General features: G+C 38.8%; 1 protein-coding gene across 4 annotated transcripts in view; it reads right to left on the bottom strand.

The window, feature by feature from the left end:
- FER (FER tyrosine kinase) overlaps nt 1-23084 on the bottom strand; it is a 424757-nt gene that overhangs the window by 74635 nt on the left and 327038 nt on the right. For 3 of the 4 annotated variants that reach the window (XM_084629253.1, XM_084629251.1, XM_084629252.1), the window contains one exon: nt 14846-14969. In XM_084629253.1, the coding sequence (XP_084485379.1) occupies nt 14846-14969 (124 nt within the window). The remainder of the gene's footprint in view (nt 1-14845; nt 14970-23084) is intronic. The other variant, XM_084629254.1, reaches the window with a different exon arrangement.

Genomic DNA, 23084 nt, shown 5'->3' with positions numbered 1-23084 from the left:
GTAAAGAACCTTTTACTATTGATTTTAACTTCCTCTGAAAGGTCCAGGTCAGCTTGGCTTTTGGCAATTCTCATTTTTTCCCTACACTTTCTGATCTCGAAGAAGTAACTTGCATTCCTGATCCATCCTTTCTTTCATGCTTTGTAGGCTTTCTGCTTTCCCTTAATAACCTGTTTGAGTCAGTTTTGTCTGCAACCCTTCCCTACGATTTTCCCCCTTGCTTGAGATGCAGGCACCAAATAGTTTCTGCAACTTCAATTTCAAGTAATTCCAATATCTTCCATGCTTTAATTTTGCTTCCTCAGCAAAAAACAAAACAAAAACAAACAAAAAAAACCCACCCCTTTTTTTGAGGGGTGTGTGTATGTGGTTGTGGGGGAAAAGTTAAAAAGGGATTTTGTTAACTCCCTGACTTCATGGACTATAAAAATCAAGATTTGTTCTCCCTTTTTTCATTTGTAACATTCCAGCATGCATTAAGCTTATAAAATCGCATCTACCATGAGTCCCAACCTTAGTCCGTAGACTACTTTCAGAAGTAAAAGCGAATTGAAATTTTCTCCAATGTTGTAAATTAAATGGTGAAGCGATCTTGTCTTCCTACTTGTTCATAAAGTGTCTAGCACACTTTTAGCATTATATTTGTAAAGACATTCAAAAATATGATAAAGGAACATTATTGTTGCAGAGTCAATCTCTCAAAAGTTAGAAAATGCTAGAATTAACATTCCATTCACACAACCTTAATTCAGCCCCTTTGGGCATATCGATTATGATTCAATCTTTAACTACATGATCAGATACCAGTTTTCCACAGGACTCCTGCCTCATTCAGAGAATGGGTAGTTTTTCAATATTTCTTTTTATCCTCTATTCTCAGTATGTGCCTCCTGTCCCTATTTAACACACACCATTCAACCCCCACACTGAATAAAGAAGTATTAATTTCCTCATGAGGTCTCAGTATATAACTGAGTACTTCACAAACATTAAAGAATTTACCTTCACAATATCTGAGAGTTTAGGTGGTATTACTGTCCCATTTTACAAGTGGTGAACTAAGGCACAGAGATAGTAAGGCCAAAATTGCCAAATGTGTCCACTAATTTTGGGTGCCCAGCTTGAAAAATGTAGGGCCTGATTTTTCAGAGTACATTCCATTCTTATAGCTCTTTATATAGTCAAAGCACAGCTCCAGCTGATGTCAGTTGCAGATGAGCGTGTCAGCATTTCTGCAAATCTTGCCCCGGACATCGAACGTTGGGCATCCAGAAAATAAAAAACACACCACTAGTGGCCAACTGTGAAAACTGTGTTTTAAGCATCTTGCCCAGCATCATATAGGACCTGTGCAGCAGAGGCAGACACAGAAAAATTTAATTCCGGCATTTCTTACCTTTTTAGTTCTTTCAATGTACACAAACATATAATTTCTTAGTTGTTTTTTTAAACAAAACCTCCAGAAATTCTGTCTTACGGAACTGAATACTGCCCTTGAACTTTGGTCATCAGGATCCAGAGCTTTATACTCTATGGTGTAACTGATAAACTGTGTTGTGCTCTTCCTTTGGAAATAGAGGATCTAGGAATTCTGTGAGGGTCCAGTGGATCAGGGGCTGGGCACTCCAAGGAAATACTTGGAGAAGTTTGCGGTTGGAGTTAACCTGTAAAGAGAGAGCGAAGCTTGCAGAGGCCTGGAAAGGCAGTGCTTGTGTTGGGGAACTGACCTACAGCAGGTACAGACAAAGCTTCCTCATGCTAAGGGCAAGTGGTAGAGAGGTGCCTCACAACCCTGGGTACCCCTGGGAAGCATCACACCAGCTTAACTGGTGACAAACTAAATTTTTCTGATAAACAGAGTTGTTTTATAAGAATACACAGGAATTTTTTCAAATACTGTAAAGAAATAGAAAAACTTTTACCAAACAGATATAATAAAAAGAATAGCAGAAAATGAAAATGCTCTCACATTTATAAAGCATCTTTCATCCAAAGGAACAGGAACTTGGGAAGTGCCATACTGGATCAGATCAATGGTTCATCTGATCCAATATACCATCTCAGACACTGGTTATTTCCAGATGCTTTAGAGGAAGAAACCCTGCAGAAGGAAATTATGGGATATCTGCTCTCCAGGGAAAATTTCCTCCAAATCCCATACCAAGCATTTAGGACACAAAGTGAAGAATACCACATTCAACTGCTATTGAACTTAAAAAATTCAATTAAGCAGAAAATTCCAGAAATGTTTTAAGGACTTGGGTTAACACTCTCGTACAGGAAGTGCTACGTGTCATTGAATAATCACAAATGGCACAGACATCAGTTTTACATATCTTCTGAAATATGGTACCTCAAGCTCCACAGCATCGTCTTGCTGGGGTAATGGCTCAATAGCAACAGTGAAAGGTGAACTACTGAATAACAAACACTATGTTTGAGAACCTTTGTTTAGACTACAGTTTTAGATTTATATAATTATGGAAGGTGCTCAGACGCTACATTGGTAAGCAAAGGATAAATAGATGGGAGAGAAAGAAAATGAAATAAAAACTCATCAGGTAAGCATGGATTACTTTGCAAACTTTGCTTTAATTTCTGAAGACCATATCGTTTAGAGTTGAAAATAAAACTGAGTTTGGTTAAACAGATTTTGCCCTCATTGGATGTTTGACTATATAACAAGAAGTGACTACTTACTATGCTTAGGAAAGACTAAAAGTTCCCCCATTTCAAATGGAGGAGTTGTTCTTTATAGCCCAATCTAAAATTGTTGCATTTTGTTGTTGATGCACAATAACTACATGTTCCATTACAGAAAGACCTACATTTCAGTAAAAGTGAAGTGATTTCCTGTATTTTATATAAATTTCATCGTTTGTAAAGTGCTAGGGGTTCCTTCAAGATAAAAAGTGCTACATAATGTAATTTATTGTTAAAAAATTGCAATGGTCAAGACAGAAATTCACAAATTGAATTATATGGGAAAACTCACACAATGCATAAGCAGTGGCTTCAGTCTGTGATTATGAATCTCTGTTCACTTAAACTAAATTCACCCAAAACTTAATGATAACAATGTAGCTTAGTACTAGAATCTGGAAACATTTAGTAAAAATAGCACTTTCCTTTAATTTTATAAGCAGTGCATGTATTTCAGAGATCATGATGCATTTCAAAGATTCATGTCACTACATAATGTATGAAGCAGGAAAAATGTTCGTAAGATATTTATGTACCAAACATGTTTTATTCAGCCACAGATCTGCTTTATGGTTTTGTGCTGCCAAAGGGTTTATAAATGCCTCAAATGGCAGATATGATAATAGCAGTTTTGTCTGTTCATGAAATTTATATAAGAAATGAAGTCCGTATATTCAAGAAAGAATTAAGGGAGGGGGAAACTTTTCCACCAAGGGATTAAATATTCATTAAATGATCAAGAACTACCCAACCCAGTATCTTAAATGAGGAGGAACTAAATACACTGGAACTGTATAAACAGAAGAATAACTCCATCACATATTACTTACATAGATGAAAGACATAGCAAGGAGAAAGGGGATGGGGGGAGACACTAAATGAAATGTTTGGCTTATTGAACAATTCTCTAAAAACCAAAAGTTTACCACCAAAGTTATTTTCAACCACGTTAAATATTCATCTTTTCTAGATAGGTACAGCAATTTTTATAAAGCTTGAAGCACGGTTTGCCATACTCCAATGTCAATGTAACAAATAACCACAGTTACATGACAAATGGAATGAAACAAGATAGCATTCACCTGTCTGTGACCCTGAGAACATGACAGCACTCTGAAAACCACACCACTGTTAGTCATTTTTTTGCTTGGTAATACCACCCTGCAAAACACAAGTGACAGACTGAAAACTAACAATTAAATAATACCTTGGAGCACTGTGAGGTGGTGCCACACCTACATAGTCTAGTTCTTCTTGAAATACACTCTGAGTGCCAGAATGTGGCTTTTCTAGCCACTGCCACATTAGGGACATATTCGGAAAGGCACTGCATCAGCAAGCTGTGTCTGGAGGCATTCTGCCTTTGGAAAACACAAGCAGGCTGAATACCTCCAGGTGCATTGCGGTAGCATAACAACAACAGCAACTGCTACACCATTTACAAAGGAGCCACATATATTCCCTCTCAGCACCAACTCTTCCTGGACTGCTGAGTGTGATTGGCGGGACTAATAACTGCTCTACCTCTTTTCACTTTGGGAGGGTACGCAGAAAGATCCTGCCTGCCCAATGCACACAGGTGAGGGAAAACGGGTTCCTTCAGCCATCTTCTCCACTACACTCTTGCAAGATCAGGTCATTTCCACATTGTACTGCAATGTGGAAATCAGGTTCAACACTGTACTTAAAGAGGCAATCTTAAGAACATGACAATGCTTGAAGGATTTTTTTTTTTAACAAAGAAATACTAACCAATTGAAGAACAGTCCAATACAAAACAGCAGTTCTCTCATCAAGCTTTTAGTGATAAGATTTTACTATTTCTGTAACAGAGCTGATGATATTTTGAAACATACTCCTTTATTTTAGAGCAGAGACTTCATCTAACAGGAAAACAAAATTCAAATGTATGACAATTGATTCCTTTTTTGCACCGTTTCAGTTCTGTTGCTGACACCAACTCTCTAAAGGAAAAAATCTTGTTTGCTCATGCATGATCAAACAGCATTATTAATCACCAACACTACAAAACTATTTGCGTCAGTAGTAAATAATTAAAAGTGTTCTCTATTCATGAAGCAGGAGGCCACAAAAATGGTATTATGCAAACTCATTTAATTTTACCTAAACAATTTTAAACCAATTGTAAGAAGATGGTTAGCAATGGCAATGATTGTACAATAAAGTACAAACACACTTTTCTAAACACATATAAAACTTAATACATCCAGTTGAAACAGTAAAAATACAATTGAGACCCTAAGATTGATATTCATTCCAAATGACAGAAGGCATAAGGCTTTCTTTTATTTTAAAATGGAAATAAAGCCTCCTGAGATTTTCTTCAGAATTTTTGTAATCCTTATAGTCAAGAATGCTAAAAAACAGAGAGCAGCATATAAAACAAAAACTAAACATGAAGAATGTATGTAAGAAACAAGCAAAATCAACTGAACAGAATTTACCGATACTCTAATAAAGAGGAAGAAAAAATTGTCTGGTTATATTTCCTTTATTAGATTTCTTTTAACATATGAAAATGGGAATATGTTATTTTAAAATTAACAGAACATTGGGGCAAACATCTACTATGCTGTAATGAAGAACAGCAAATAGCTTAGTGACCATGGCTGATCAAACCCCATCATTTAATTTTATCCAAATGAAGACTGGTTTAAAGGTAAACACCCAGATATTTTCAACCAAATAGTCTACATAGATATGACACCTTAATTATAAGTCACTTCAAAGTGTTTTTCAGTCAGAACATTTGACTCATTAAACAATCCAAAGCTTTCAGACATAAGGTAATAAAATTGTTCCAAGGTTACTCTTCGTAGAATTATGATAGAGTAACACTTCATGAAGAATTCTTGATTGCAAAACAAAATTTAGTGGGTCTATCCAGTTGACAGAAATATTAATGAATGAACCTTTACAAACTTTAAAAAAATGTACACCACACACAAACTATATTAAAATATTAAATTATAAAGTCGTGTATGACCTTCTCTGACCCAATAAGGTAAAGTGCACTGTATGTAGAGCATACTACATGTCAAATGTATTCTAAGAAGAGAACAATTTTCTTTCCATAGATACCACAAGTAAAAAAAAGTTGTAAAACATTTTAGGTATGTCAATATTCAAAATCCACTAGTGTCATTCGGATATTTGTTCAGCAAGTTGCACCTTTCAGGGGCTACTGTAACTAGTGCCTCTGATTGTTTTGCAAACGTATTTTGGTCGTGAGCCAGCTTGTCATTTCAACTACCTTTCCCTTATTCTTGTTCAGCTTGTCTATTTGTTAGACAAGGCTACTGATGTACACTTTCTTGATAGCTGCCTATGTCCTGTACATTACACAGTAATCTGCATTTTTCTATGTAATTTATGCAAAACAAAATGTATGTGGTGCATATTTATTTCAGTTATGTAATCTTAAAGACTCTAGGGCAGGGGTGGGCAAACTATGGCTCAGTAGCAGCATCCGGTTCTCCAGACGTTTTAATCTGGCCCTTGAGCTCCCGCCAGGGAGTAGGGTCAGGGGCTTGCCCCATTCCACGCAACTCCTGGAAGCAGCGGCATATCCCCACTCTGGCTCCCACATGTAGGGACAGCCAGGGGGCTCTGCACACTGCTCCTGCCCCAACTGCTGCCCCCGCAGCTCCAATTGGCCAGGAACTGTGGCCAATGGGAGCTACGGGGTGGCGCCTGTGGACAAGGCAGTGCGCAGAGCGGCCTGGTTGTGTCTCCGTGTGGGAGCTGGAGGAGTGACATGCTGATGCTTTGGGGAGCTCCTTGAGGTAAGCGCCGCCTGGAGCCTGCACCCCTGACTCCCTCCTGTGCTCCACCCCCCTGTTCCAGCCCTGATCCCCCTTCCGCCCTCTGAACCCCTCAGTCCCAGCCCAGAGCACCCTCCTGCACCCCAACTCGTCATCGCCAGCCCCATACCCCCAGCCGGAGCCCTCACCCCCCACCCTATACCTCAACCCCCTTCCCAAGTCCGGAGCCACCTCCCACACCCTGAACTCCCCATTTCTGGCCCCACCCCAGAGCCTGCACCCCCAGCCAGAGCCCTTGCCTCAACCCCCAATTTTGTGAGCATTCATGGCCCGCCAATTTCCATACCCAGATGTGGCCCTCGGGCCAAAAAGTTTGCTCACCCCTGCTCTAGGCAAAATTCTGTCCACTTTGAAATCAACAGGAGTTTTGCTACTGACTTCTATTGGAACAGGATTTCACCCTATGGGCCTAACTCAGTCACTGTCAAACTTTGGTGATTGTACAAGCTGCAAAAATAGAATTAAAATGTACTGTATTTGGACTTGGATGAAGTTAAGGAGAGCCCCCCATTCTGAAGCAGGAGTAATCTGATTAACACTCAGAATAGTGATTCTGATTAACACTCAGAATTGACTTTAGCAAAGCTTTTGATACAGTCTCCCACAATATTCTTGTCAGCTAGTTAAAGAAGTATGGGCTGGATGAATGCACTATAAGGTGGGTAGAAAGTTGGCTAGATTGTCGGGCTCAATGGGTAGTGATCAATGGCTCCATGTCTAGTTGGCAGCCGGTGTCAAGTGGAGTGCCCCAGGGGTCGGTCCTGGGGCCGGTTTTGTTCAATATCTTCATAAATGATCTGGAGGATGGTGTGGATTGCACTCTCAGCAAATTTGCGGATGATACTAAACTGGGAGGAGTGGTAGATACGCTGGAGGGCAGGGATAGGATACAGAGGGACCTAGACAAATTGGAGGATTGGGCCAAAAGAAATCTGATGAGGTTCAATAAGGATAAGTGCAGGGTCCTGCACTTAGGACGGAAGAACCCAATGCACAGCTACAGACTAGGGACCGAATGGCTAGGCAGCAGCTCTGCGGAAAAGGACCTAGGGGTGACAGTGGACGAGAAGCTGGATATGAGTCAGCAGTGTGCCCTTGTTGCCAAGAAGGCCAATGGCATTTTGAGATGTATAAGTAGGGGCATAGCGAGCAGATCGAGGGACGTGATCGTCCCTCCTTTATTCGACATTGGTGAGGCCTCATCTGGAGTACTGTGTCCAGTTTTGGGCCCCACACTACACGAAGGATGTGGATAAATTGGAAAGAGTCCAGCAAAGGGCAACAAAAATTATTAGGGGTCTGGAATACATGACTTATGAGGACAGGCTGAAGGAACTGGGATTGTTTAGTCTGCAGAAGAGAAGAATGGGGGGGGATTTGATAGCTGCTTTCAACTACCTGAGAGGTGGTTCCAGAGAGGATGGTTCTAGACTATTCTCAGTGGTAGAAGAGGACAGGACAAGGAGTAATGTCTCAAGTTGCAGTGGGGGAGGTTTAGGTTGGATATTAGGAAAAACTTTTTCACAAGGAGGGTGGTGAAACACTGGAATGCGTTGTCTAGGGAGGTGGTGGAATCTCCTTCCTTAGAAGTTTTTAAGGTCAGTCTTGACAAAGCCCTGGCTGGGATGATTTAATTGGGGATTGGTCCTGCTTTTGAGCAGGAGGTTGGACTAGATGACCTCCTGAGGTCCCTTCCAACCCTGATATTCTATGAATAGCTAGAACAGGAAGCATTTTGACCTAACCCTTGAAGGCATGTGCTCTAGGTCTGTTTATGAAAGACTTCCAGAATATTTACTTGATTGTTTTCGGGGAGACTGGAATAAGGAACATCACTTCATTTGTTCTTGGCCATACCTTTTCTCATATACTGTATGTATATGGAAAAGAGGTGGCTTGAATTTGGCACTAAGTGTAAGCTACATATTTAGAATCATAGAATCATAGGATATTAGGGTTGGAAGGGACCTCAGGAGGTCATCTATTCCAACCCCCTGCTCAAAGCAGGACCAATCCCCAACTAAATCATCCCAGCCAGGGCTTTGTCAAGCTGGGCCTTAAAAACCTCTAAGCAAGGAGATTCCACCACCTCCCTAGGTAACCCATTCCAGTGAAAAAGTTTTTCCTAATATCCAACCTAAGTTGGATAAGTTGGTAATATCCAATACCCCACTGCAACTTGAGACCATTACTCCTTGTTCTGTCTTCTGCTACCACTGAAAACAGCCGAGCTCCATCCTCTTTTGAACCCCCTTCCAGGTATTTGAAAGCAGCTATCAAATCCCCCTCATTCTTCTCTTCTGCAAACTAAATAATCCCAGTTCCCGCAACCTCTCCTCATAAATCATGTGTTCCAGTCCCCTAATCATTTTTGTTTTCCTCCGCTGGACACTTTCCAATTTTTCCACATCCTTCTTGTAGCGTGGGGCCCAAAAAGATTAGTTTCTTATTGGCAAATGTCGATTTCACTTTACATATATAAACCAATGAAAAAAATATTTGCACTGATGATAATCCAAATTTACAGATAGGCAAAGTAAGAAAAATGTTGCTTGAGAATGTAAGATTGTTTTCAATATATTTACTTTGCATATTTTGACATGTGAAGTTGACAACACAGTTGTAACTTTATAAAGCTTTAAGTTTTTGAATCTCAAGCACCTCGCTGAATCTCATTAAATAATTGTCTGACTCCACCACATTGCCTGACCCGTCCGATAATTTCCCACAACTGTGAAAATTTAAACAAACATAGGGGGAAAAAACTTATAAATAAATATTGACATCTGTTGAAATTGTAAACAAATATAAATCTAATTCTGTCAAGCCTATATATATTGCAGATGTATAGTTCATGGTTTATAGTTAATGATTTTGAAAAGAAACGGGCATCAATCTTTTTAAAATGCCAGCTTCTGATAAACTACTCTACACATAGCACTTCCTGAATTTTTTTTAAAAAATAGTTTCTTCTCCTCTGTTGCTATTTGTAAAGGTCTTCCAGCAATGGTGAAGCCAACCTACGTATCAGGAAAAACACCGAAACTGATTATGCACAAAGTGGTGCCACATGAACAAAATAGACAAATTGAAAAAAGAAAAAATTTGGTGTTGTAATCTTAGGTATTGTAACTATTGTTGGCACAAAATTTCAGATGAAAAAGTGATTTTCAAGTTCAGAGTGTCCCAATGACAAATGGTCATACTATGCTATTAATGAAAAAAATGAAAGGAATCCAAAAGATATTAGTTTAAATCAGTCTTAATATGAAATTAAATTTATCTAAGTTCTCCTAATCATGATTTCTATTACTCTCAATTAGGAAAAAATGGGGGGTGGAGGAAGGAAAAGTACAGAAAAAATATATATACTGTAGGCATCGTCTCTGAACCAGGTATTCAAACAAGATTGGTTTGGAAGCTAAAAATAAAATTACAGTTAAATGTATTCAATAAATGCAATCCAATATTGGAAGAGAAAAGTCAGTCATAAATGCTTATCCAGCCAACTGAGATGATCCACATCTCTATGCTAATCTTGTATTTTTAATTAACAGATAAAATGGTAAAATCTAAACAATAGCATGAAATAAAAAATGAAAAGCAAGAAACAACTTTTCACGCTCAAGTTAATTAACAGAGATATAACAACTGTGTACTGCTGTATTTGTGCAACTGCTGTAAAAAAAACAAACTACCTCCTCATGCAAAAATGTTTTATTTCAGCCCACTGACTTCTGCTCTGTCTTCTGGTTCAAGATCCGAAAACTTCAGATCTTTGGAATTTAGATGAGCTCAGCATATGAATTAAACTATCACTCATATGCATTAAGCATTCTAATCCTAGCCCACTTAATCTACACACATACACACTCACTACGAAATACACAGGAGCACAACAGGAAAACATAAAACAATGGCTGGGCTGCTATTGCACTAACCAAACTGTTAAATGACCATGCAAACATATGAATCAAACAGTGAGTTTCATACAACAAGATAAATAACTTTTAAATATAAGCTCCTAACCGGCTAAATTCCAGGAACAGACAATATAGTTCAGTGGTGGGCAACCTGCAGCCCATCAGAGTAATCTGATTGTGGGCTGCGAGACGTTTTGCTCATGTTGACCGCAAACCGCGGCCACTGGGAGCTGCAGGGGGCAGTGCCTCCAGACGGTCAACATCAGCAAAATGTCTTGCGGTCCGCAATCAGATTACCCTGATGGGCTGCATGCGGCCTGCGGGTTGCCCACCACTGGTATAATTACTCCAACAGTAGTATGTTAATGGTAGTGTAGACTCAGATGCTGAGCAATCTTCAGTTTCATAATAAAAACTCAAACGCACAGTCTCAAAAGAATAGCAAAATAAATACAGTAACTGAAAAAATATGCTAGGGCCTTGAGAAGATCTTTAGCATAATACACAGAGAAAAACAGCACCGCAGAAAGAGCAGAGTATGGGAGCAGAATATTTTCCTTTTTTGTTGCAATCCACAGAATAGAAACTGTTCTGAATTATATGTTATTTTTATTTTTTGACGAAAGCAGTAATAATAAACCATTCTGCAGTATATTTTAAACAAAATAGAAGATATTCTGCTGTCAGATCCATTTTTATCTATAGCTAGTTTCCCCCCCCCAACTCCCTCCCTTTTTTTTTTAACCTAGCAGATTAATTTTCAATCCCATGTATTTTCTCAAATTCTTGTTATTTTTCATAAGGCCAATGCCTGATCATACAATTAATTTAGTTTCGCCATTACAATAAAACATTTCTCAGCAATCAACTTACCTAACACGAAACTATGTCCTTGTTTTATAGTAACGCAGGACAGTAGGAAGGTACAAGATCTCCCATATTCTTTGTACAGCCCACATAAGGGCACGCATGCATCCTTGGTGTTCGGAGAAACACAAGGACTGCAATCACAGGGGCTTTAACCAGGAGGAGAGTAGATGGAGCCATGGCTCTGCCACACATACATACCAGCTAACAAAGATGGCAGGCTGCATGGCATAGGTGTGTATGCACACACATGCATTCAGGTTATGATGTGCCTCACAAAAAGATGCTGTAAATTACTCCACTGCCACCACAGTTCAACTAAGGAGTACAGGGAGATACAGTGGCTCAATGAAGTTGAATCTCTCCAGAGCTCCCCACTGGAACAGTTTGGGTTCTTCACCATCCCCCTTGCTTCAGATTGTGACTAAATGACACAAATTTAGTCTTTAGTAAACATATATACAAATCTGATAATCTGTCTTTGAGGCCATACTAGTTCCTGAGCTATGCTAACACGGAGAAAAAAGTAGCTATATAATACCTAAAAATGTACACTGAAACCACTAAATATATATATATTTGAGGCCCTGATCCACAATTTTTCATCCTCTGATTATCTGCCAAATTCAGCATCATCAACTCACAGACCCTAATACATTCACATTATGTGCCACCATCTAGTCAGATATTTTGCTAAGAGCTCAGAACATAGTATAATAAAGTACTACTAAAATATTATGAAAGCTGAAATATATAGCTTTTTGATATAAAGTTTACTGTCCTCCATATTTCATACCAGTAGTGTTGAATAGCTAATTTAATTGCTTGATTAAATTATAAAACTGTAGTTATTTTCTTCACCGTGTGTTTACAGGAAAAGAATATAGACACTATATCCTTTTAATAAACCATTCTGTTTTTGTCAATCAAATAATGTGGGAATTCTGAAGTTAAAGAATGACCAATTATGAAATAGGAAATTCACACATCCACCCTCCCCGTGCACAGATACCACATACTGTGTGTGATCCAGCACAGATTTCTGTATTTCACAAACCATTTCTAACTACTGTCTAAATTGAACATATTTTAAACATATGGATGCCGCAAAGCTCCACCCACACTAATAAATCATTGTTTCCATAGTAACTAATGTGACAAAAGCAAAGGGAAACTAAAAATAGTACAAAGCGAACAAAATTTCACTAATCTCTGGCATTAACAAAATGTGAGATGATGCAATGTATTACAAAGTTTTTATCACCCTTGTTTGAGAAGACCTGCATAACTCATAGCTTTGCCACTGCTGATTAATACATGCATCCCAAACTCGTGACAATCAAAACTTTATATCCCTCATACCGCCCTCTCTCTCTATACAATGTAGACTGTGAGCCAGTCTGTATCCATATATATACTTTTCAAAAAGCTTCCCAAAAATATGGGTTCAAGAAAAAGATAATGAACAATTACAAAAATTAAACAAATGCTACTGCAAATCATCTAATTAAAACCACTAGAAGATCAACCCTAAGACCACCTGGCCACAAAATTAGTCTGATTTGGGAGATAACATGTAGAGTGGCACCAAGTAAGAAGAAATACTAAGCAGGTAATATAAGAACAATTGAATGAGTATACAGGTTTAAAAAATTCACTGTAAATGAAATTGTATCCCCCAAAATACAATGGTATATGATTGCATCTGAAAAAGCCCAGTCTCCCTTTCACAGATAACAAAAGGCAACCCCCGGATGTACAGCAAATAGCAATGGTTCCAATTAAGCTGAATGATCCAGGAAATCTTTCACCAGAGTTTGAAGAAAAGGACGGGGCACGTCTCCAAAAGTAAACCATTTCTTTCTGCAATTATTTGTTTGCATTTTGCAGCTGTCATGTTTTTATGTAATGAAAAATTGCTTTGCTCTTTTTTCAATAACCAGCATTAGAGAACACAAGTTGCTTACAAAGCTACAAAATACCATTTAGTTATTTATTTTTCCCCTTTTTTATTTTCTGGAAATCCTGAAGATCTGAGCAGGCACTTTTCAGCTAACAGTGAGTAGGCCCAGGAACAAAATTAAGGGATACAAATTTATAAGGACATTTAAAAGCACTTCAATTTTATGATTTTGCTTTGATTTAAATTTTGGTTATATTTTCTGAAATGAAAATACCACACTTGGATGCATTTTAATGCGTTAGAATGCTGGGTTTTGAATCCTGTTGTTTTCCCATATTGTTTGTAATACCTCCCTAAGATTTTCAGTGTTGGATACTTTACATTTAGACTTTTTTTTTGTTTCTCTGTTTCTTATGTAGCACAAGCTATCATTAGTGTTTTGTTAATTCATCTGTGCATCATTGATAATGTTAGTACAATTTTGGGCACAGAGTTTGATAGCTAATAGTAATTCCTCAAGTGGATATAAAGTAAAGCACAAAATATGGGGACATCTACATTAATAATGTCAACATTAATAACGCTTACAGAATTTTGTGAAGTATATGGTGGATTTTTTTCTAACTACATTTTTTAGAATTTATAAAACATTCCTGTAATCCAGAATAAGATAAACATTTAACTTGACCTATCTGACAGTGGGACAAATTCATACCTGAAGTAAGTAAGGGAAATATCAATCAGGTCTCTAAAAATCTGACTTCAGTGGAGTTGTACTAGGTATGAAATTAGACCATTAAAATAGGTCAAGCAGCCCAAATCTTAGTTGAAAACTTTTTTTTTAAACTGTAGTTTAAGCCATATCAACATTGCAAACAAAATCTTTTCTCCATGATGTTCCTGTCATCTTCCACCCTCATAGTGATTCATATATGCCATACTAAAAAGCTACACATTGGGATATTTGGGAACACAAATATGGGGGTAAACTCTCTAATTTCCATTGAAATACAGAAAGCTCCACAGTGGGACTGAGTTGGGAAAAATGGCAAATATTTTACTAGAAAGTATATTAGGGACTGTTTGGAAAGTTGGCATGAGTGAACAATTAATACTGTTCTGATGCACAGAACTTCTGCTGTATACAACTTCTGCTGTTAGCCCATCTCCATGATTTTATATATCAATGAGTTTCCCTAAAATGGGAAATGTCAGCATATTAACATGTTTCTTCTGGCTATGCATGTTTCTCTTAGCTTCAGACATGACTCTAGCTGGTTAATTAGTTTCTTTAATTGTGCCATAATCTTTTCCTGCCATATCAGCCATGTTCTTCTTGACTCAGATTCTCTCTCAGTGAGACATTCATTGCATGTTTAACTTGTCTTTCCCGTCTTAATGGTTGAACAACAGAATAGCTTGGAACCAGAGTTACTAATAATTGAATTCAAATCATAGACACAGAATCAGATCTTTTAAAAAAATGTAGCCCGTTTTACAGTTTAAAGATCCATCCAGTTTATATTAAGCACTACACGTTTACTCTATTATCTAGCCATTAAAGTGGCCAAAACTGTAGTATGGAAAATAAATATCTTCCTTACCTGTGTATACAGTTTTTAGATTCGAGATACGCCATACCAGCAGCAGCATCTAATGAAAATTTCACTAACTGTTTGGTTTTTAGCTCATCCTTCTTCTTTCTTAAAAAGGAGAGGAAATCGCCTCCTAGAGAAATAGACAGATGGACAATGAGATGACAGCAATGATGCTCACATTTCTCTCTTATTAGTGACGCTTGACTGAACAAAAAGTATTATACTATCAGCCATGCTTGTCAACCAATTTGTATGAGGCTAAGATAAAAAAGAAAATGGAAAGAATACATTCCCACCAGTATGTAGCCTCCTTAAGCTGCCCTGAATATTGCTCTAATTGCTTCCAGGTGAAAGCTGTATAAAGAATGAAAAAAATTAATCAAGTCCATATTTTTACCACACTGTACATCATATTTCTCTATGTATATTCAATATATATTTGCATAACTATGACTTATGGAGTAAAGAATCTATGGATAATAGGTTGTGATAAAAAGTCGCTTTAATCATATCTTTCAGCTGCAATGGTCTATTTAAAACTGAATATTGCAATAGATGACGAGTTTGTATTTGCAGATTTATAACAGTTAAGTAATGTCTCTGCGATTGATGATTAGGGCAAAAGTAAACAAGGGAGAAAGATTACGGGAAGCCATGCACCGCTACACGCTGATGGTTAGAAACCTGAATTAAAGTATAAAATATGCCTCATTGCAGCAGGCAGTGCCAGAAGTCATAGTATAGCTTTTTCAAGTCTAAAGATTTACATGTTATTATATAGAGAGCCATTTCTCTAGCCTTCATTCCATTTTACTGTGTACTGAACTGATTCTGGTGATCCTCTCTCAACTAATGCCCCATGACAGTTTTCATATACTTTCTTGGCACTGAAAAGAGGCATTACCATATGTTAAAAGTTTCAGCAGGGATTTTCTTAGAAGGAAATATCTATTTATATTTCACATTATAAGAGATAAACTGAGGGGTTATTAGAGAAGGGTTTTATTAACAGCAGACATTTTCTCCTTCTAGCTCTATGGCTCTCAAATATTAAGCTGGAGTGTTTGTTAAAGGAATTATCATCTTAATTGTCAACTCCTGCACTTTTTTACCCACTTTACCAAGAATTTGTGCTCCTTTCGATACAAAAACTCTAGAGGTGATGGCTTATTGAGTTGGTTCCTTAATGAAAGCTTCCAGGAAGCTTAACCTACAGCTAAAACTCTGCTGCTTTACCCCCTTTGATTATCCACGGGGCACCGCAAATATTTTGGAAACAAATATGTTTTCCTTTAATATGATTTCTGATTAACTTTTTTGTGTCAGGCGAATGTGACAAGAGAAGGTGAATAATATTTTATCATCCTTTATGTATCTTTTATTATTTAAACAGTTCTCAGGAAAAAAAGGCCCAGGACACTACAGGAAGCCTGCATATGGTCTCTATGACAAGAGTAGTGTTCTGGACTGACGTGGTCCCAGTGAAGGCCCTAACTGCTGAAGTCTCAATAAGCTGAAAACATCTGGTCAGTTTAAAAAAGTCCAGAAAACCATGGCACAAGTTTGAGCTTTGCTGTTCTTGAAAAAGGAATTAATGTTGCCAAATAAACTTTGGAGAGAAACGGGCACACTCCAGTAACAGTCCTAAAATGATGAAAATAATATTTAATGATGTTTTTATTGTGTTCCAACATGGTTACCCCACAATTCAAGCGTCTGAAGAAACACACACATATGGGGGACCCCTCAAGATGCAAAATTATAGATGGTATAAAATGTAGCAATCATTTTGGGAATTTCAGTTCGATCAGTGTTTAATCTGGGGGGAATTCGTTGACATTTATAAATTCACAGGTGAAAGCCATCAGCTAATGTTCAGTCTCTGAAAAGATCCAAATATTTCACTTAACTGCACTAAGATACGATAAACCTAAAAACTGAGTCAGCCAAAATGTAAATATTAAACAAGCTAAATTGGAGCACTTAGAGAATCTCAATACTATCCAAAAATTGATTCAATAGAACATATTAATTAAATTAAATATGTTTAGAAAAACAGGATATAAACCACTCCAGTGGACCTTTCCGAACAAACTGATGAAACTCTAACTGAAATTGCTTATAGAAGCTAGCTGCACAGAGATTTAAAAGTAGTACAGTAAGTGTGAAATGTGAGAAAAATATACAGTGAGAAGATGATAGTTACAGACTCTGGCCACAGCTGACATTTCAATGTTAATAATTACCTCATTATTGTAATCTTCATCCTCCCTTTCCCTTATTGTCCCCCCTTTTGGTTGTCTCTCTAATGAGGCATCTCTAAAATTAGATTGCAAACCCTTCTGGTAGGTACTGTGGCTTTTATTCTGTAAAGCGTCATGAACACTTTTGGATACTGTACAAAGATAAAAGTAATAATAAAATGCTACTATATTTTGGCAGTGCAACTTTCTTCTCCAGCCCCTTTGAGAAAACTAAATTAGAAATTGGATTATAATCAACAAAATCATTGTGGGTGTAGTTGTGCACTTATCTGTGTTTGAAAAAATGTCCACTACTTGAAAAGGAACAAGAAAACAACCAAAGCAGTTTAGTTCACAGTTTTGTTAAAAACAAACAACAAAAGTCCAGTATTCACCAACAAATGACTCATGCAGGCCAAGAATTAAATATATATAGGAGAAAATGACAAAAGAACAGACACAGAAGAGAAACGTCTATGCAGGTCGGAGAAGGTGACCAAAGTACAAGAGTCTAAAGAGGAAACTATTCAATAGGAAACAATAATCATATGTGTTATTTGTATTACTAAAATAGGATGAAGCTCAAGAAAGCAAGAATTCAATAATTGAGTTAGCACTGCATATCACAAGGATTCAAAATCTCTTCTGGGAACTCCAACAAAGCAATTGGCATATTCCTTCCATGAAAAATTAACTCAGGATAAAATATGGAGTGTGCCACAATCAGAGTCTTCTTTTATATTGCTCAAAATAAATTTTCTAGCTCAGATTAGCTTTTAAGGGGAACTCCTTGTATATGATTGCCCTAAGAGCCTTGTTAAGAAACAACAGGATTATCTAGATGAAGTGGACAACGCAGTATCTGCTATTTTAACCCCCAATCCTGCTGGGTCTAATAAACAGCAGGGACTAAACTTCACTGCAGCAGAAAGGATGAAAAGACCAAGGCAGAAGGGGGGGGAACCTGCACAAATCACAAAGATTTCAAAACTGAACATTCAAAATTAGCAGTGGGAGAGACATAAGTGAACGTCAAATATGTTTCTAATTATGAATAAGCTCAAATATAAATGTGAACAAGAGTTGAAAGATCCAAAAAAAAAAGGGGGGAGGGGGCGAATAATGCATGAAAAGATCTGTATAGATCAAAACGAATACAAAAATTACCCATACAAGTGAGTTATTGTTCTCCACAATTGATATGGAACAAAACTCTGCTACCTCCTGTAACAAGCTACTAAAGATAATTAGATGTCAAAAGTAAATAATAATAATAAGATATTCATCTGAAGAAAAAGAAAAGCTAGCCAAAACTGTACACACAATTGGGAATTATAAATCAAGGCCAGAACACTTCTCTTTCCACACTGGCAGATGACATGTCTAAAAATATAAGCTACAGTGTTCTGCAGAATTTCCCCATTAATAAGCCACAACTTTAGATTCCTTAGAGTCTTTTTTAGGAAACTACCTCAAAATACTGTTTACTTTACAGCTATTAAATATTTTAATCAGCATTGTCAAGGTCATCATTGCATTAGTAACCAGAATTTTTGGAGGTATTTACAAGGAAGAAACTTGGAGATATTTTAAAAAAATCAGATTCCAAAATTGAATGTATTCTGCACAATCAACAAGACCTCTTTACGAACAGTTTCTCTGGCACCAAGTAAAAGCAAATTTCTAAAGTCGGTCTTTCAACCCCAGCAAGGTGCTCTGAAACACAGTATGCTGAAGAGAAGGTTACTCACTTTGTGCAGTAAGTGAGGTTCTTCGAGATGTGCCCCCCTGTGGGTACTCTACTCCAGGTGTTGGGGCATCCTTGTGCCTTTGCTCAGAGAATTTTAGTAGCAGTGCCCATCCGGGTCACGCATGTGTGGTGCCTGCTTTGACGCGCCGCTGGCGCTTCATCTAGTATGTGCGCAACATGTACCCCTCAGTTCCTTCTCTACCGCAGAATCTACCATTTGAACTCCGAAGTAGAGGGGAGTAGGGTGGATAATGGAGAACTCAAAGGGACACACATTTCAAAGAACGCCAGGTACTGCACAAGGTGAGTAACCTTCTCTTCTTCAAATGATGTCCCTGTGGGTGCTCCACTCCAGGTGACTGTAGAGTGGGAGGGATTTCAGAGTCGGTAGGTTTTGAGCGAAGATAACAAATCTCGGCCCAGCCGTGTATCTGCCTCTAAGCCTTATGTCAGGTTTCAGAGTAACAGCCGTGTTAGTCTGTATTCGCAAAAAGAAAAGGAGTACTTGTGGTACCTTAGAGACTAACCAATTTATTGAGAATAAGCTTTCGTGAGCTACAGCTCACTTCATTGAATGCATACTGAAGATGTTTTTATACACACAAACCAAGAAAAAATGGGTGTTTATCACTACAAAAGGTTTTCTCTCCCCCCCCCACACCCTACTCTCCTGCTGGTAATAGCTTATCTAAAGTGATCACTCTCCTTACAATGTGTATGATAATCAAGGTGGGCCATTTCCAGCACAAATCCAGGGTTTAACAAGAACGTCTGAGGAACGGAGGGGTGGGGGGGAATATGACTCAACCATTCCCAGTCTCTATTCAAGCCTAAGTTAATTGTATCCAATTTGCAAATTAATTCCAATTCAGCAGTCTCTCATTGGAGTCTGTTTTCGAAGTTTTTTTGTTGAAGGATAGTCACTTTGAGATCAGAAATCGAGTGACCAGAGAGATTGAAGTGTTCTCTGACTGGTTTTTGAATGTTATAATTCTTGACATCTGATTTGTGTCCATTTATTCTTTTACGTAGAGACTGTCCAGTTTGAACAATGTACAAGGCAGAGGGACATTGCTGGCACATGATGGCATATATCACATTGGTGGATGTGCAGGTGAACGAGCCTTTGATAGTGTGGCTGATGTTATTAGGCCCTGTGATGGTGTCCCCTGAATAGATATGTGGGCACAGTTGACAACGGGCTTATGTGACTGCATAATGTTTAGCAAAGGTGTGTTCAGACGCCACGGTGGCAGCTTTTCATATGTCTATGAGGGGGACATTGTTTAGAACTGCTGACGATGATATTGATCTGGTAGAGTGCGTTCTGATGCCTACTGGAGATTGTATGCCCTTTAGCATAGGTGAATACATCCAGATCCCATTTGGAGAGCCTCTGTGTAGATATGGCAGCACCTTTGGACCATTCTGTGATGGATATGAATAGTTTCGGTGACGCTCTAAATAGTTTGGCTCTCTCCAAATAGAACGCTAATGCTCGTCTAACGTCTAGGGTGTGCACTGTAGCTTCAAGTGCGTTCTCATGTGGTTTGGGAAACAATGCTGGAAGATGTATTGGTTGATAATATGGAAGGACGAGGGTATCTTGGGGAGGAATTTAGGATGGGTCCTTTATGTAACTTCATCTTTAAAAAAGATTGTGTATGGGGAGTCTGCCATGAGAGCCCCGATTTCTCCCACGTGTCAAGCTGATGTGACTCCTTTTAGAAATACAACCTTCATGGATAGGTGTAGTAGGGAACAGGTCGCATGGGGTTCGAACAGTTTTCAGGTGAGACCCATTAAGACCAAGTTTAGGTCTCATGGCTGTGTGGGAAGTCTTACTTCTGGAAAGACGGTTTGAATGCCCTTGAGAAATCTTTTAGTGATTGGGTGAGCAAATATTGTGGTGTCGTTAATTTGTTGGTGAAAGCCATCAATAGCCACTAGCCATACTTTTGTTGAACTGAGACACAGGACGGAATGTTTTAATTCAAGAGTGTAATCTAATAGAAGTGGCATGGGGTGCCGATACCACAGCGATTTGCTTAGTGGTGCAACATTCAGTAAATCTCTTCCATTTTTGTAGGTCGGTCTCACATGTAGTATATTTTCTACTGTGGAGCAGCACTTGTTTGACCTGTTCTGAGCAACCTCGTTCATCATTAAAGAATCATAGAGGAGCCATGCTTTCAGATGTAGCATCTCTATCTTCGGATGATGAACCTGAGCCTCGCATTGTGTTAACAGGTCCATCCAACGTGGGAGAGTGATTGGAGCACATGTGTTATGGATGGATACCACACTTTTCTTGGCCATGTGAGGGCTATTAGGATGACCCTTGTTTTGTCGGTCCTTATTTTCTGTATTACTCTGAATAGTAATGGCATGGGTGGGAATGCATACAGGAGAGATGTGTCCTATTAGAAATGCATCCCCCATTGATTGTGTTCCCAGACCTGCTCTCAAGAAGAATCTTGGGCATTTGCTGTTCTGGGCCGTCGCGAATAGGTCTATCTCCGGGTGACTCTATTTTTGGAATATGTGCTCATCGTTCATCCCCCACTCACGATCGTAGGGAAATTGCCTGAGCTCATCTGCCAAGGTGTTCTGATATCAGATAGGTGAGAGGCAGAGATGTGAATATTGTATTGGATGCACCAGCTCCAGAGTCTCATAGCCTCAGTGCACATGAGTGTGATCGGGGCCTCCCCTGGCCTGTTTATGTAGAAGATGTAAGCAATGTTGTCGGTCATTACCCTTATGTTCTGATTCCTTATGAACGGTACGAAGTGAAGGCAGGCTTTGCGGACAGCACAGAGTTCTAGCAGATTTATGTGTAGTCTTGTCTTGACTGGGACTGTAGCCCCTGAAGTGTGCGGTGTTGCATGTGTGCTCCCCACCCTATGAGGGAGGCATCCGTTGTGATAATCAGTGATGGAGGATCCTGTATGAATGGGATCCCCAAGCACGTTGTGTGGTTGAGTCCACCATGTTACCGATTTCTTGACTTTGGGTGGCATCGTTAATTGTCTGTTTAATCCATGTTTGTTTGGTATGTAGACAGTTCCTAGCCATCCCTGCAGGCAGCGCATATGTAAACGTGCATGTTTCACCACAAATGTGCATGCTGCCATGTGGCCCAGAAATTGGAGACATGGGCGGGCTACAATCTGTGGGCTGTTCCTTACTGTGGATATGAGAGCATTTATTGTGTCGAATCTGTTTTGTGGTTGTGATGCTTTTGCTATCACTGAGTCAAGGTAGGCCCCGATGAATTCTAATTGTTGAACTGGTTCTACTGTTGACTGTTTTTTGTTATTTGTAGACCCAGACTCTGAAAGAAGTTTATTGTCAGTTGGGTAGCCTGGAAGGTGTCTAATCGAGTGTGTGACTTCAGAAGACAGTTGTCCAGGTAAGAGAATACTATCTCTTGTTTTCTCAGGTGCGCCACTACTACCACGAGAATTTTTGAAAAAATTCGAGGTGCATTGATAGGTCAAGAGGTAGAACCTTGTATTCATAGTGGTCTTTGTCTAAGGTAAATCTCAGGAACCACCTGTGGGCAGGATGTATTGTAATATGAAAATAAGTGTCCTGCAGGTTGAGGGCTGAAAACCAGTCCCCCGTTCCAGTGTTGGTATTATTGTTGTTAATGTGACCATTTTGAACCTTTGTTTTCTCATGAACTTGTTCAGTTGTCTGAGATACAAGATTGGTTGCCACCCCCCATTTTTCTTCTGTTTTAAAAAATAGTGGGAACAGAAACACCTCCCCCTACATTGGATGGGAACTGCTTTCACTGCCCCTAGTCAGAGGAAGTGATCTACCTCTTGTCGAAGCAGATGTTTGTGAGAGGGGTCCCTTTAAAGGGAAAGTAGTATTTTTTGTCTGCTCTTTTGCAGGTAGGAGATATGGTGGCTGGAGTTTGCCATACCGTTTTAGCGGGTTCCATTACCACCCTATTAATTGGCAATGCTATCTTGGGTGAGGAAGATGTCTCTAAGATGTCCAGTAATTCATGTTGAGTTTCTAATACTTTTTTCAGAAGAATTTTGAGCTTATCAGTCACCCTTCTGAATAAGTCCCGGAAGTGGTTGAAGTTATCAGTGGTGGTTTAGGGTGGGGGCGTTACTGCCTTATCTAGTGAGGAGAATGAATTAATGTTGTTTGGCGAGTTACCAAGAGCAATGCCCTCTTCCTGTTCTGCCATGGGTTCTTCTCCTGTCTCAGTAGTTACAGTCTCCGAGGG

This window comes from Lepidochelys olivacea (genome assembly GCF_965140295.1).
Source record: "Lepidochelys olivacea isolate rLepOli2 genome assembly, chromosome: 5".
Classification (NCBI taxonomy): domain Eukaryota; kingdom Metazoa; phylum Chordata; order Testudines; family Cheloniidae; genus Lepidochelys; species Lepidochelys olivacea.
Note: the sequence above shows the minus strand (reverse complement) of the source record. Positions and strands in the feature narration are given on the sequence as shown.